This window comes from Chelmon rostratus, chromosome 18, assembly GCF_017976325.1.
Source record: "Chelmon rostratus isolate fCheRos1 chromosome 18, fCheRos1.pri, whole genome shotgun sequence".
NCBI lineage: Eukaryota > Metazoa > Chordata > Actinopteri > Chaetodontiformes > Chaetodontidae > Chelmon > Chelmon rostratus.
This window is the reverse complement of record NC_055675.1, coordinates 8,649,479-8,666,505: the sequence shown is the minus strand read 5'-3', so window position 1 is coordinate 8,666,505 and position 17,027 is coordinate 8,649,479. Positions and strand designations below refer to the sequence as shown.

Below are 17,027 nucleotides of genomic sequence, written 5' to 3'. Positions count from 1 at the left end.
TCATCTCGTCAGCTACCCTGCTAATGCATTTGTTTTACAAGCAGCAATATAATTTTTTATGTCAAAGTGCATCACACCAACCCTGCTGATCCATTAGAGGCAACATCACCTGACTGCTTTCAGACAAGTGCTCACATTGGTACTTTTTGAAAAGGGTGGTGGTGGGGGGGTTACAAAGCTGACCTTTGTGCAGCCTGTGCAAATTGTGCCCTACACTCTGTCTCACTCTGTGGACCAGATGAGTCATGGCCAAACAGCCCAGGGTGATTGGAGATGCGGTAGTCATAGCGATGGGGGTGGTCGCTGAATCTCCTTTGCAAGAGTATCAGCCACTGGTCACAGACAAAAGGGGCCCCAAAGGGTCTCATCAGAACTCGTCCTCGGAGCTGTCGGCCAGCAGCATGGCCTGGTCCTGACGGCTGGTCCCAGGGTCTCGAGGTTGCTGGGGACGAAAAGTAAATTCAGGAGACTGATCCTCAGTAACAAATGAAACAGGCAATAATGAGTGTTAAATACAAGTGGGGTATTGACCTCTGGCTGTCTGACCTTCCTCCTCTGGTGTTTGAAGCTGTTCCTCCTTTTGCGATGAATCATCCTGATGCTATAGAGGGCGCCGACGATTAGCAGGGCCCCAGTGATGCCAATGCCCACAGGGGCCAGCATCCCAGACACATAACCGGCCTGCCGAGGGTGCACACGCAAAGTCGTCAGGGTCGAGAACACGTCTAATCCAGGTAAATCCATTTAAGCTCTCTTGTACCCCAAGCTGGTGACTGTACTTTTTTTTACCAAAACTTTCCCAGACAGAAGTAAATGGTTCATTTATTATGGGCCACTTTCAGCCACAGAGTAACACACATGTGATGCTCTAGTGATAATTTAAGGATGGTGTGTGTGTCGGATAATTGACTCAAAAAAAAACTACAGTGCCAGTATTTATGATAATGAAGGAACATGTTACCCAGAGCACCAGTTAGGCTCACTGAGTTTTTAATAGTTTTTGGATAAAAATGGTGCTCAGTGGCACAGAGGAATAAGATATTTGGCTTTGGATACAGTTAATTTGTTGTTAGTTCAGGTCTTTTCATGGGATTTGTTGACAATAAGAAACATAGAGAATATTGTCAGCTTCATCCGTAATACCACTTTAGAGAAGGAGTGAAGGAAGGTGGCATTTTGTGATGGACAACTAAGACTTGTCGAGGACAGCAGGTGGCAGTCTTACCTTTTCTCTGATCAGCTCTACCCAGCTCCGCACTGGAAGAAAAGAGCCACAGATTTAGCAGGGCAGCATCCTGCAAAACTATTTGTGCCTTATACTGGTAGCAGGTTAAATGTTTCTGCGTTTCTGGCCACAGCATTTGAATGTATGAGCAATAAAGAAATTGTTTTTAATTCCAAGGCTCATGAAAAAATGCTTTAGAAACCATGCTGTCATACTCAGCCCCTGGTTGCGTTGAACCCAGACCGGAGGTGGAGGGATGAGGCTGTACGGAGGCTGCGTTGAGGATGTTTTAGGTGTTTCTGTTAGATCCTCTTCACTCTCATCCTCCACTGATTCCTCAGAGTTCTCATCATCCTCATCTTCATCTGGCTCCTCTGTGGGGAACAAAGCAAAATGATCTTCTCAGTAGCAAAAAAAAAAAAAAAAAAAACAGGTGTCAGGTTTATGATTAAAAATTACATTTTAAAAGAAAATCGAAATTAAAATTAAATCGTTTTCAGTTGCCAATAAAACTCGTCCTACCATCAGACTCCATCTCCTCTAACCCTGATCTGGATTTGTGCACCGGCTGATGGGTTACCATGGTGACTGTTGTCATAGCATGCTGGAAGGATGAGAAGGAGGAGGGCCCAGTGGTGGGCAAGTTCTCCTTGAGGTTTGGTGTTCTCACAGCACCTACATGTCACAAATCACAAGGCACAAGGAGAAAAGAAGAGTGGAAGAGGTTTTCACACACTGTGTGTGCAGCTGCAGCAACAACTCACAGCTTTAGTTTAACATATAATCATGTGTGAGATGTGTGGTCTGTGCAGACACTGATGTTTTTGCATGTCAAAGCCGTGTGAAAATAAATGTGTAGATATCTGAGTAAGTTAGAGTTGTTAATTTACTATATCACATCTATATGTTCCTGGTGCATCCAAGTGCTGGACAGAAACTCTAACGTGGTTTAAGAAATGCTCAATGTAAAAACACCAGCATTGCAAGTTATGTTGGAAATTCAGGCATACAATAAGCAAGGATGTTATAGAATAATAGATTCTCAAGCAAATTCAAGGATGTTTAAGTTCAAATGAATGCTGACGTGATGTGAATTTCAACCTGAGGCTGCCGACATGGATTATTTTAAATCAAACTGAAACAACCAACAAAACATGGTGTGCTTTCTTAGTAGAAAAATGGTGCTGCACCGTCACGATGTAGGCCCACTGTGGCATTATTATTCCACATTCAACCCTGGATATAAATGTCTATCCTCATACAAATGTAGCATTCAGTAAGCCAGTTATAGTTGGCAGTAATGTGAAGAACAAGTGATTTGTAGGGAAAAAGGCTAAATCATGCATGTGGTACATTAAGTAATTGTTCCATTCAGTGTTTCTGGTCCTGCCACTTCACCTCTCTCTGAATGATCTTCCGCCACAGTTCCGGCTTGCCGCGGCGAGACAGACGGACCCGAGGAGCTGATTGGCTCCAGCAGCTCACTGCCAGACGTCTGCCAAGGTGACGTCCAGTCTGGCATCAGCAGGGGCGGGGCGCGCGAGGGACCGTCGCTGTCTGTCTCCACGGTGACCAGCTGGTCCAGGTCCACGTCCGACAGAGGCATCCCTCCGGTCGCCATGGCAGCAGGAGGCTGAGCGCTGCCGGGCGCCGGTGTGACCCCTGCCGCTGCCTCGGCCGGCGACCCCTCCGGTGTGACATCCTCGAAAGGCTCGAAGATGAGAGGGAGGGCCTCTGATGACATGGTGCCCTCTGTGGCTTCGTCCTGGGACAGCGGGACCACAGTGTCCACTGCAATCGTGTCAACACAAGTACAAAGAACGAGGGTCAGGGGGTGCTGAATGGTGAGCTGTCTAGTCTCCAAATGGCAGGTTTGTGTTGGTAAAAGTCAGTGAAGTACTGTAGTCTGGAAACGATTTTATGATCAGGCTCGGTTCAGTTAGTGAACTAGGGCGAGTAAACGAGGACGCACTGAGGGTGTAGCAGTCTCTTCACTCCAAAAAAAACTTTGCTGACAGCTAAAAAATGTGCATGTTTTCTATTGCAAACCAGCAGCTACGTGGCGCTTTGTGAGTGCATTGAGCCAGGTGCCTGTTTGGGCCCGCAGTTTTCTCATTAGGGGGACTTGCACAGCAAGTATGCAGCTATGGCACAATGAAAGGGGGATTGTTTGAAAACTGGTTCTTTCTAGATAAGAAGCCGCCACAGAGGGGGCTGTCACTGGGAAAAAACTGCCTATCTCTCAGGCATTTCCTTTAGTCCAAAGCATTTCTAAAGTAGGCTGGAAAATGCTTATAAAGACTGCACTCCCTTTACATAATGCCGTTTTGGGAGTTGATTTTTTTTTCTTTCTTTCTTTTGGGAGGAAGCTTCAACAAATAGACAAACCCCAAGTGGACGACAGGAACACATATTGGCTCAGGCAGACTCTTTTAATCCATTTCCCTCTCCTGCCTCACTGAATAATAACCTGCCTGCTTCTTTACAGTAGTCTGGATGTGGAGGGTGGGGAAGAAAGAGGGGTGGGGGGTAAAGATATAGAGAAAGAGGGGTTTAATCCTCCAAAGACTCGTGTAACACACCCTGCCACCAGCCCTTTCCTGGCAATTGTGTGTGTGTTCTCTTTTTTTCCAGGCTGGAGTCAGGAATAGAAAGTAATTAGACTGCCACGGGTCCCAGCTGGGGTTCAAAGTGGAGCGTGGAAAAGCGAGCGCCTTCTTTGCCAGCCATCAAAGGCAATCTCTGCCACTAGACGTGTCGCTTTCATTTCCGCCCCGCTTTTTAATGAAGCCTCCTGAAACCCTGCAAACTCCAGCAAGCCGGAAAATAAAATGTTGTGGAGGGAATTCTGATGGGGTGACTGCAGAGCTTTACCATGTACACCCCCCTGTGAGTTTGAACACGTTGAATGAATGACTGATAATTGTACTACACGAGGTTTTACCCCCATATGAATGATGCTTCACTGATATTTCTGACTCACCTCCGCCGGGCCTCGCCGCCTCAGTCCACAGGCTTTCTGGTCCATCCTCTCTGGGCATCAAGTTTGGTCCGATTTCAGGCAACAGGGGGTCTGGGAGGGAGGATGCTGTGGCTCCCTCATGGCCCCAAATTGACAAAAGTGTGGAGGTCCGAGGTGAGACAAAGGCGGAGCGTGGGTTGGGGCTGTGGGAGGTCGGTTTCTGGATGCGTTCTCCAGGATTTGGAGGATCTGTGGAGGATGGGGAGCTTGTTTCTAGGTCTTCTGTTTCTGGATCTTTGGCCTCCCTTGCCGTGATGCTCAGCTGTGGTGGAGGTGCTGTGGAGGAGGCTGAAAATCCATCTGGCGTCAAACGTGTGGCGCTCACGGTTACCTCCAACTGCTTCCTCCCACCTGTAGGACCGAACACGGACGTGCTGGTGACAGATGCGTCCTCATCTTTGCCCTGTGGATCAACAGGCGGCACTGAAGCCGCCTCCGACTGTCTCTGAGCGTCTTCCATCTCAGATGCGCTCCCGACCCTCTTTAGCGCGCTCCTTTGGCTCCATGCCGCTCCGCCAGCCTCACTCGGCCCAGATCCTCCAGCGATGCTGTCCCCGTTTTCTGCGCGCGTCACTGGAGCTGTCCCCTCAGGCCGTCCACGCGGGCCAGCCCCTCCTCCTGCACCTGATATCAGGCCAGTCACATGTTCTGTATCTGAGGGTTCAGACTTCACATCTGTGGTGTGCGTTGACCCGACAGTTGTGACTGAGCCGCTGTGAGGGGGGACAGGGGTTCCGTAGACACATAGACAGGTCCCGGCCAGGAGGAGGCGATGGAGCGTCCCAAACATCAGCATCTCTGTCTCGTCTCAGTGCCTGCTGAGAGTGGACGCACAATGACAAACACTAATAAGCTTAGCCGGGGCGACTTCTACGCCCTGTCACCCACGCAGACACGCGCACAGAGCAGAGGTGGCGGTGTCTGCGAGGGGAGACGAGGTGACAGGACACTTCACCGAGGTGTGCAGCCGCAGATTAAAGGGTCGGAAAGCAACGTGAGAACTTCATGCAGCCAGTGACAAGCACGGAGAACAGGATTAACTGTGCAGCCTCTGCCTGCCTCTGCTTTGATGCTGCAGTCGCACCGTTTTGAATAATTCGGATGAAATTCCCTTTCATCTCAGACTCCTCTGTTCATTTTGTATAAATAGAGGGAAATGCTGGGTGCGCACAGAGAGAGAGAGAGAGAGAGAGAGAGAGAGTCTGACACAGCAATCCTTAGCACCCCTCCGCGCTTCACCTATAAATAGCACCAGGTTTTCTATCCTCTCGGATCCTCTAGAGATGGCTCCATGAATGCTACATTTTCACATCACACAGAGCTGCATCACCATAAAAAGGGCAATTGTCAAGCAGGACTCTGCACATTATCAAATGCTAAACCGGATTAAAAACAAAGCAAACAGTGGCATTAATAATCTAATAGTCTGTGATGCTGTGGGGAAAAGGGAGAGACGTGACATGCGAGGTTTTAACAGGGTGACACCCTTTCATACTGCACGAGTCAGACAAAACGTCTGAGAGACAGCATCATCCAGCCCTGATGATGATGATGATGATGATGGCGATGATGATGCATGGTCCGGCAATGTCACAACACACAGCCCTCTTGTCATGCCTGCGCACCTCTCCTGCGATCAATACAGCTAACGCACTCCCGGCGCGCTCGTGCAGTCCACCACCTGGCAACACAATCACTCGAGCATTTGCACTGTCAACAAATTGCGGTGTTGAATCACGTTTCCCCAATCTCGACTGCACAGAATTGCCATCCTGGAGCGCATCATAGCTTCGCAGAGACTGGAAGCCCCCCCAAAAAAACATCGCACCATCACATTCTGATGTTTGAGAGCGAAATTCACATGAGGTAACGATTAAATATAAAACTGCCGTTTACCTGCCAGAGTTCATGACGGATCGATGTGCCTGGAGGACGCACAGCTTCTCTCGCAGGGTGCAAAAACGACTAAAAACTAAAGAAATAATGCAGTTCGTGCGGATACACATTCAGGGGAGTCTGGTGTGGAAAGCGAGCTGGAGGAGAGGCTTGTTGTTGTGCAGCGCAGCGTCACTCAGTCTTCTCTACGTATGTCCGCCTGCTCCAGACGAGCTGCCACCAGATGCTTCAAGTCCGCAGGATCCACTCTGACTGACGGCTTTGACACCCGCGTTGTGATAAACAATGCTGCTTCTAGTCTTCCATCATTTTCACTGCCTTCACTTTTATTTTTCATCGACTCTCCCAAAGGGTCACATGAGGCTCCAGGTGGTGCTGAATGGACAGCTCCTTCACCTCAAGTGAAGGGTCGCCCGCTGCTCACACAGAGAGCAGGGGAGACCGGAATCATTCACGATCTTTCTCCCGGACTGTCACTTTCTTATGCTGTAACCTAATTATTACATGAAACTGTTTTTAAAATGCTAGATCGACATGAATGTAATCACCCACAAGAGAGGCAAATGCGACATTTTAAATAATCTTAACGTGCCAATTGAATAAAAGCAGAATTGATATGAGATGAATTGTTTGTACACTATTGACTATTGTAAGTGCCACTTTTCAATACCCTGATTTATATCCACACTTCCAAAAGTTCCAAATGTTGATCTCAGCTTTGAATTCTTTTGAATGGGATTGTGCCTCATGTGCAATGTGACACTCACAAATTAACTTTAACAAAAGGGGTTTTGTCTACATGGAGCATATTCAAGATATATTGTGATGTGTTTGCTGGAAAAGAGCTGTGCTGGAAAACAAGCAGTAGACATATGGGGTATCAGTGATTATGCACATGTTCCTACAATGCCCAATTATAATCTCCCAGATTTTATTTTTGTATTGTTTTTTAAACAGCGGACTGCACTGGCCCAGTCAAATAGCACATTCACTCCAATATAGTACAACATAGAAGCAGGTGCATGCATGCGCACTTCGTATAAGTAGTGGTGTATGTAGATTTTCATAACCGCAAGTAACAATCTTAAATTACATATCCAGCGGGTCTGCACAACTGCATGGTCTTAATTGTTTGTCAACTCTGAACCAGTTAGTTTGAAAGATGTTGAAGGTTTCATTGCAAATTAAGGGACTCAAATTGTTCATAGCCAATGACAAGGTGGGATATCTATAGGCAGGATTAAGTGACACAGTTAATGGTGTGGTGATGCAGTACTGTTTAACAAGTGGTATAATATTGTCGTTGCATTTGCCACACAGAAATGCTACTCATATGGGGGCAGGGACGTTCGCCTCAATGGGAGAACTTTACATGGACAGTTCACCAAGCCTGGAGTAAAATTACAGTTGGGGCACGTTAAAGTTCCAGTGACCCCCTGTGGTGGCCCAGTGAGGTTACACCATCAGTATCCAAGTGCTACATCATGTATTTAAATAGTCAGAGAGACAAAAGTTTAAAAAAATGTTGTTGTTTCATGTTTCATTTTCATTCAGTGGGACTCAAATTGTTGCAGCACCATCCCGCCCTCCCCTTGCACACAGGGATTTTCAGTGCTTTAAATATATATGTAAAATACACAGCACAACAGTATATCTGTAATGTATGAAAACAAGAGTGAAAATGTCCTTTAAAATCTCTGACAGGACTGCAATTGGAGGCTACTTCTAAACACGTGTTCACGTTGTACTCTCTGTTATTTGAAAAGTCTGCATTTGGTTGTCTCGTGTGAAATGTTCCAATTGAGTAGAAAGTTTCCATCGATCTTATCTTTTTGAGCACATTTTGATCAGGCAACACTGTGTGACGTCATCACGTTTCTGAAGACCCAACCCAACCCAACCGGAAGACAACAGATTTTTTTTATCCTTTTGATACGATGCAAATTTGCGACTGTCAGCGCTAAGTATTAACATTAATTGTGCTTAAAGGAGGACAAATTAATAAAATGCCCTTATTTGATGGGTTGGGAAGCGGAGGAGAGAAGACTGCGATCGTCATTGACTTGGGAGCAGCATACACAAAGTGAGTCTCAATCGTTTGCGTGCCTTCTTGACAGAGCCTATCGGTTAGCACATTATGCTATTGTAGCGTTATATATTTGTTTTCTTTACTAACCGCCGTGCTCTGGCACTCTAGGTCTAATATAGGGGCTAAACCTCACAAACACACGATACATAGTCGTATTCACCGGTAGTAACTGCTGTAGCCACCCAGTCAATGCTAGCTGGATATGCTACTGTTTAGCTAGCGCTAATGCCAATTTAGAGCTAAGATCAAATCCAATAAGTAAAGAAAAAGCTGCGACACTGAACGCCATTGCCATCACAGCACGCAGTTTTTCAACGTCCTACATATTTGTATTTGGGTGCATTTAACACAATGAACCCGTTTAAATCTAAAGCTAGCTAAACTTTAGAATCCTCTAGCTAGAAATACAGGTATTGATAAGCGTTTTATTATATTGGTGGAAACTGGGTTACTTAAGATGTATTTGGAAAAGGCCAAGTGATCAGCAAATCTAAATTTGGTTTCCTCAGACCGGAGCGGGTTCATCTCATTTGTCCGTTGTGACATGCAGTTCTGCCCCATAGTGACTGCTGTGCTGTTTGATTGACCTAAATAGTTGCCTCTTAGCAGCTGGTAGTCTGAAAGCTGTCTGACACTAAAAGTCACGCCAGCTATCATTATACCCTACGTATCTCCACACATTTAGGGTGTTTACAATGAACGCATTACTGAAGATTTTTGCAAAAATGCCACAATAATATTCGTAATATATTTCACTGGCAGTGCATATGGCTTCAGTACCGCAATCTTTGTCAAAGGTATTAAACATTAAAGATGAGAAAGTGGCCAGAGGCAAGTCACATGAAGATCAAGAGGACTGCTCTCTCTTAAGAATGATGTCTTTGTCTAGATTTACTCTCCTACAACATTTGAAACAGAGCTACAGTTATTTTATTTATATGCCCTCACTAAAAGGATTTTCATAAAATGATTAAGTGGCCCTTTGAACCAAATTTTTATTCCTCAAATAAAGATTGTTCTTCACTAAAATTAGATTGCCATGTTGGATCATGTTTACATGGTTTGTTCACCAGTACTGAAAAAAAATTACAGATTGCATTACTTTTGCTAGTAATAGTACTGAACAATCATATGATTAAGTATCTACCATATGTTTATTCTTTGTGCATCTGCTACTAGCTCAGCTGACAGTTTTCTTTTCTTGCAGATGTGGCTTTGCAGGGGAAACGGGGCCCAGGTTCATAATTCCGAGCGAGATCCGGAAACCGGGACAGCAACAGGTGAGATGCCGCTGTGCTTTGCTGAAGATGGGATGGTTAGAAATTGTGAAATATGTTTTAATGTGGTATTTACTGTCTCACTTTCAGGCCATCAAAGTGGTTCAGTACAACATCAACACAGAAGAGCTTTATGTCATCCTCAAAGAGTTTATCCATATACTGTACTTCAGGTGAGACATCATTTATTCAGTGTAAGAAAGTGTTAAACATCCTTTTTACAGCATATACAATATACCGCTTTTAGATGAAAGAGTGGTCCAGCCTCAGCAAATCAAAGTTTGTCTTCCCACTTGTGTCAATCAGGCACCTACTGGTGAACCCTCGCGACAGAAGAGTGGTCATCATCGAGTCCATCCTCTGCCCGTCTCACTTCAGGGAGACACTCACCAAGGTTTTCTTCAAACAGTTTGAGGTATGAAAACCAGGCGGATCAGTGTTTTATAGAAGCTGCAGAACATGTTTGGAGAAAGTGATTCGACAAGTGCGCTTATTTCATTCCACTTATTTTTGGAAACTCATACAAAAGTTTAGCTTTGTGCTCATAAAACTGACAACCACAATGTGATTTCTGCATCAACTCAAAGTGTAGCAAGTTTGACAAGAATAAAGACAGTCTGACAGCAACTAGAGTTGCAGCAGTATACTGGTTTCATGCTATACTGTAGTATCATACATGTACATTTGCTGTATTTAAAAAATCTTTCAAATTTCTATCAGGTGTCTGTCAGAACATAATATTTTGTGAAATTATAATAAACCATTTATTTAGCCAAGAACACCCTTCTGTTTTCATCCATTTCATTTAAGGGCCATTGTAACTGATAATGATGATAATAAAAGTGATAATGTGATATAGTGAAAGCGTGATGTTTTCTCAGACGGTTATTATACCGTCACAATCTCATACCCTAGCAGTAATGCATGTCTTTTTAACTTAAGCTTAATAGTAAGTCTAAGCTACAAAGTGTAGTGTGTTAAGAGTTATTTTTTTGATGGTGTTTTCCAGGTGCCCTCTGTGCTGTTTGCCCCAAGTCACCTCATGGCCATCATGACTTTGGGTATCAACTCTGCTCTGGTGATGGACTGTGGCTACACAGAGACGCTGGTCCTGCCTGTATCCTTTTCCTGTCACCCTGGAGTCTTTGACTCTTAAAGGAATGCTAGTTCTATAATAATAGATCTATTAGCGAAAGGAGACAATTGGTCACAACAATCAGTTCAATCCATGTTAGTAATATGGAGACGTGATACCACACACACACACACACACACCAATCCCTTTATTCACCTTCTTGTTAAAATGGCGACAAAACAGATCCAAGGTGGGGCAAGGCTACGAGTGGTGAGGCCAGAAATTGAGACTGCTGTGCATAGATTCTGTCTCACTGCTGATGGACAACTGATGTGCTCTTTTATTGATATTTGTGAATGTATGAATGTATAATGAAGGTTTTTGTGTGTAAACTTTGAGTTTGGGATTTATATGTGACCTCCTTAACTGTGAAATCAGGTTTATGAGTGTACTCCTATTCTTCCAGCTTGGGAGGCTTTGCCTTTGGGAGGGAAAGCTATCCATAAGTAAGTAGCTCTAACATATTTAAGAGGAGTATGTGACTTTGCACGTGGGTCTACTATAAAAAGAAACACATCTATTTCACGCTTTGTTCTGTGTTGATTGAAAATCTTGGTACTGTGAACTGGAACTTTTTTGTTGTTCGTTTGTTTGTTTTTAAGATGTGCTTCCTAGCATGTGTCTGTATTTCCCGTAGAGAATTAGACGGACTCCTTGTGGAGCAGTGCACTGTGGACACAGACACCACCACTGGACAGAGCGTACCAGCCGTCATTGGTAATTACAGAAAAATGCCATAAATTGTGTATGTCTTTGTCTTTTAATGGCTAAATTTGTAACTCTGATATGGGCTGCTGATTTGTTTTACAGCATAGAGCAGAAAAATATAATGGCTTTGACCCATTATGCATCATTTACTATTCATAAGAACTAGTGTCTGTGTGACAATTTGAGTGAATTCCTTTCTCAATCTGTGAATTATACATATGCACACAGTCTATTTTAGAGTTTCCTCTCCACACTTTTACTTGATCGAGGACTGAGTCATCATGTTCAGCTTTGAGAGCTACAGCTCACACATATGCATCAATAATTAAGACAGACAGCAGGCCGACTCACTTGACTGGACTGTTGAAGGGAACTGCATTTCTGCAGTCATCACAGAAGGGCTGATTTCTCTGTGAACATTCCTTTGCACTGTGCACGATTCAGGGAGACAAAAGTATGCCCAAAATATGAAGTCCATCATTTGTTAAGTTGTTTATGTGACAGTAGTGACAAAATACCAAAAAACAATGTTCCAAGACCTTTTTTTTTTTTTTTCTTTTAGCAAGCAGTCGTATTTGACTCTTGTCATTTGCTGCAGTGTCAGCTCACACACACTCCAAATGCTGATTCAGCCTCATCATAAATCTTACTTGGAAGTGAAGTGAGAGAAATGGCTGATTTCTGCATAAGTGAACCGAAGAAAATTAAGTTCCACTTCATTCATTTGTCTTTTTTATCTTTTGCTCCAGGGACCATCCCAGAGGAGACTGTGGAGGATGTCAAGGGTAGGTTTGACAAGTTTTTTTTGTTCCATTGTTGTTGCTTTTTTCATTCCAAATCTGCACGTTTGGCATGGCTTCCGTGAGGGCAATGGATTAGTCTTATTTATTTCTCTTTAAAGGCAGCATCCCAAAAGAAAACAACACAAAATTCTATCGAGATTGGGCTGCTTAATCGCTACCATCCCTCCACTGATATGTAATACTCACAAAACAGAGCCATCAAAATGTTATCAACAGGGATGGGAGGCAAACTGATGATTTTCTTGAATAAAAACAGACTTAAGACTGTTTGCAGGATATCGGAGCAGCCCATTGTTTATACTTGGTAACCAGCATTTGTAGGCTGCAACCCTTTACGATGATACAAGAATGGGTTTCTGTTGAGTCTCATTATTCACTCACTTTTATGATTCAAATAATTTACTTGTGTTTCACAATGATGCAGATGCATGATTTAATTGGTTTGTGCTGCAAAATAGCCTGTTTCAGTTATGTAATTAAAACTTCCATTGAGGACAAATGGGCACTAGCTGTCATTAATATTGCCTACAGTCTTTGAGGACATTGGTGTAAGAGTTTGGATGCATGCTTATTGATTATGTTTTTTTTTTTCCTGCAGTCAGAACATGTTTTGTCAGTGACCTGCAGAGAGGCCTCAAGATTCAGGAAGCCAAGTTTAACCTGGATGGTACAGCAGAGGTGAAGTGTTGTTTTTATTCTCGTTTTTATGCTAGTTGCCATAGCTTGTCTCTGTCTGTAAATCTCTTTGCGTTAAGCAATGCATTGATGTACATTTATTTACACTTCTTCCTTCTTGCGAATGTGTTTTTAGCGTCCAGCCCCTCCTCCAGATGTTGATTACCCTCTGGATGGTGAGAAAATCCTGCACATCAAAGGATCAATCAGGTAGTTCACCAAACAATGTGCTGACAGACCCAGAGATTAGGTTCTTATTTTCTGTCTTTCAGACTGAGATAGTCATATGTGTTTTTGTATTTTATTTTTTAAGTGTAATGTCCTTGTTTGTCTCTCCGCTGTACCGTCCTTCTGTGGGACAGTACGTGTGTCCTCTAACTTGTTCGTTGTCTGCACTGTGTGTTTGGATTTCTGTCTGTCAACAAGCTGTCACTCATTAGATTTTCTGTTGTGTTTTTTCAGAGACTCTGTGATGGAGATCCTGTTTGAACAGGACAATGAAGAGAAGAGTGTGGCCTCTCTGATACTTGACGCCCTGGTTAAGGTATAGAAAAGCTATTCTTGGCATGTGTGAGGGCAAGGTGTCACGCCTATGAGCAACTGCTTACCCAACGCAGTCTGAATGTAAATAATGTGGAAATCTGAACACACTAGAGGCAACTTCATCAGAAGTCTTTCTTTGTCAAGACTGGAACAAACCTGGATAGGAAACAAGAGTCTTAACTCTCACTAATCCAAATATCCCATTTGTGCTGCTAAGAAATCCATGCCATCCAAAGTGTCGCACTTTGTGCTATCTGTGACAGCTCCAGATTATAGGCAAGGCATTTTACGGTGGACTTCTCCAGCAGCTACATGAAGCATACGATGGGATCGCCTCTCTCTTCCTGACAGATACTGCTATCCCATCGGCGTTTATGGATGTTATGACACGTCCACTCATCAACATTCAAATAAAATTCCTCCCAACCTTATATCCCGCCTGCCTGTCCTGTCCTCTGAAATATGTCACAATATGGAAGCTAGATAATCATGAAATGCCATTTCATCTAGACTTTAATCACAGGGTCTAATGTCTCTGTCTGCACTGGAATCATATGTCTTTTACACAAATTTCACAAAGTCTTAATTGAGTTATTGATGTTATTACAATAACTTGACACCTCTCACCTTTTCTAACATAAACCTTTTTTCACCTGTTTTAGCTCATGAATGTCGTGGCAACATATATAGTATGATCTTACATGGCCCTCTTCACCGTCTGTTGTGCCTCAGTTGACATCATTTCATTTGTATTTCGCCTCAGTAATCTTCCCTTTTGATGGATATTAGTTGTAATTATACTGCTGTAAACCTTTCATTATCTTTGGCAGGAAGAATGCAGCAGCCCAGTTCTGTGCTCCATATAGGAGTTGAGCATACAGTTTGACTCTGTGTGGTTGCCATGGTGATGCTCAGCTGTGGCCGGTCCATGTAACTGAGAGTAGTTGTGTGGTTGCATGTGGGAATCCAGTCAGCACACTACAGCCTAATTAATCTCAGTAGGAGAAGCAGCAGCAGACACTGCACAGCCTCAGAATGCAGCAGCAGTACATTTAAACCTAATCTGTGCAGTTCTCTGCTCAGAATATACTGATACATCATTAGGCCTCTACACATTTGAGAGGGTACTGCAGTAATGCTGCTTCAGTTACCCCCACCCATCACTTTTTGTTTCAGTGTGCACTTGTCCTGAAAAGCAGAAAGTATTGTCCTGTAGTGAAGAATTGCTGTTTCCTTCTTCCTCATCTTTGCTCCTACTGAACTGATACAAAGAAAAGAAGTGGATAGTGATTGTTTAGGTTTATTTGTTTCATATAAACTGTTAAGTGAAAAGGCATGATGGTGCAAAATGAATGAATGAATGAAAGAAGTAATCACACATGTCCCTGTGCACACAGCAAGGGCTGTGGACATAGAATTTCCCCCTCTAATCTGTCATGACAGGATGGAAAAACACGTGACACCTACGTAAACAGTCTAATTCAGTAAACATGTGCATGTGTTTCCTTGTAGTGCCCCATTGACGCACGTAAGGTGCTCTCCGAGAACCTGGTGGTGATCGGGGGCACAGCCATGCTGCCGGGTTTCCTGCACCGGCTGCTGGCCGAGATACGCCTCCTGGTGGAGAAACCCAAGTACAGCGAGGTGCTGGCCAGCAAGAGCCTGCGCATACATGCTCCACCTGCCAAGCCCAACTGCACCGCCTGGCTCGGAGGTCAGATATGAGATTTTATTTAAGTGTTTGGCCCTCCCCAGCATACTTCAAACCCCATAAAAGATTCTGAAAGGGTATTGTTTGCCTCTCATGTTATTTGGAAGCTCTGTCTGTATTCATGTCGTCGTCTGCTCTACAGGCGCTATCTTCGGGGCGCTGCAGGATATCCTGGGCAGCAGGTCGGTGTCTCGAGACTACTACAACCAGACGGGCCGCATCCCAGACTGGTGCTGCTTGAGCTCCCCTCCTCCTGAGTCTCTCTACGAAGCTGGAAAGACCCCTCCTCCGCTCATGAAGAGAGCCTTCTCCACAGAGAAGTAGACTGTGCTGTAACATCATTCAAACAATGTACTCTCTTTTATTTTACCTGATAGAACAGTTGTAACACTAAATGTAACAACAAACGTAACATCTTGTTAATGTGTTAACTACACAAACAGCTCCAGATGTTTGCAACGTCTAGTAGTCACACCCATGTTTTTGTATGCACTGACTGTGGACTGATGATCGGGTGACCTGGTTTCTGACCTCACCAGACTGAACAGATATCAGGATTTTAGGCGGTTACATTGATATTCTACAGGGCTTACAGTTCCAGAATTTCAAATAGGTCCTGTGCTACACTCTGCCATGTCTCCTGTTTCATTTGAAGTCTCACTGAGCAAGACGCTGAACCTGTACGTGCTCACTCTCGCTCCTCTTTGTTCTGGATTTTGTTGGCAGTTGATCTGAAAACACAGCAGAAATGCTTTCCGACGATGACCCAGTTGAGCTTCAGTCATGCATTTGTCAACAAAACGAGAGAAAATTTGCTCCACTCTGAAGAAAACCAGTGTGACGTTTGAGTGTGGAAATCTGAAATCATGAATCTAAAATGTGGATTCTAACGGTGATGTCTCATGGAGCTTTAAAAGAAAAAGAAGGAAAAAAAAGTACCTATTTATTGTTTGGACTTAATGAAGGCCCTGCACACTCACACAGGTGCTTTCAGTTCTTCCAGCCACTTAACAGCATTTCGTGTGAAAGAAGGGTGGAGTTCTGTGTTACAGGAGGGTCAGAGATGTGTCAGTCATGGTTTGCACATATCCACACAGCCCTGAGAAGTGCTCTAATCAAGCAAAATAATTTAAATCACCTGTGTGTTGACCATTGTTGTTGTTGTTGTTTCCAGACAAACATCTTCCAAACAATGCCTGCTCTGTAACCTTTAAATTCAACTATTACAACAAATAAATATTCAGAATTCAATCAGACATGCTTTCTCTGTCCTTATTTTCCTAGAATGGTGTTGGTTTAAAAAAAGAAAATTTAACAACTAACTAACTATATTTTGTAAAGAAAGAGCTAATTAGTTACTTTTGTTCGCATCATTCCCAGTGCAGTCTTGAAACAGCCCACACACTTACTTCCAAAACCCAGGAAATCTACAGACTAACGTCTTTGTTGACGTTGCTCCACAGCCCACTTTTACAGATCCTCCAGTAATAAACTGCAAAGACATGAAATTTGTTAAGTTAGAGTCACATCTAGTTTTCAAATAAGTTGTAGTTAAAATAACACCTTACTGTAACTGTCAACCCAGCAAAAGCTCCTTTTTTCCCAGAGCATTGCCTCAGGTGCTGCTAAAATCATTTTTTCCCCCACTTGAATCTCTGTGCTATAAATTTTCACAGCATCAGGGTGAAGTATCGCGTTTCATCAGGCCTCACCTCATTCTGAATTTCTTAACAATGCGTAGGAGGAAACACTGGAATGGTTTCCAGCATCCCTCTGGCTGTAAATACAGCGAACACAAAGAAATGCTTACATCTCAAGTCTAAACCAACAGAGCGCCGTGTTCATTTATCTGTATCAGCTTTACCTGGAAAATCAGTGCAGGAAGTTGCAGCCACATGCTATCAGAACAATCCAGACATATTTGTCATGTTCTGCAGCAATCA

General features: G+C 43.7%; 1 protein-coding gene across 1 annotated transcript; it reads left to right on the top strand.

Annotated features, from left to right (window-relative positions):
• The first annotated feature begins 8,043 nt into the window (after nt 1-8,043).
• Nucleotides 8,044-16,334, top strand: actr10 (actin related protein 10). Its single transcript, XM_041958660.1, has 13 exons — nt 8,044-8,226; nt 9,440-9,512; nt 9,600-9,682; nt 9,816-9,924; nt 10,519-10,626; nt 11,023-11,090; nt 11,282-11,361; nt 12,102-12,137; nt 12,754-12,833; nt 12,967-13,040; nt 13,293-13,374; nt 14,886-15,087; nt 15,227-16,334. Exons 1-13 carry the CDS (start codon nt 8,150-8,152, stop codon nt 15,406-15,408), a joined length of 1,254 nt encoding a protein of 417 aa, XP_041814594.1. The 5' UTR covers nt 8,044-8,149; the 3' UTR covers nt 15,409-16,334.
• The last annotated feature ends 693 nt before the right edge of the window (nt 16,335-17,027 follow it).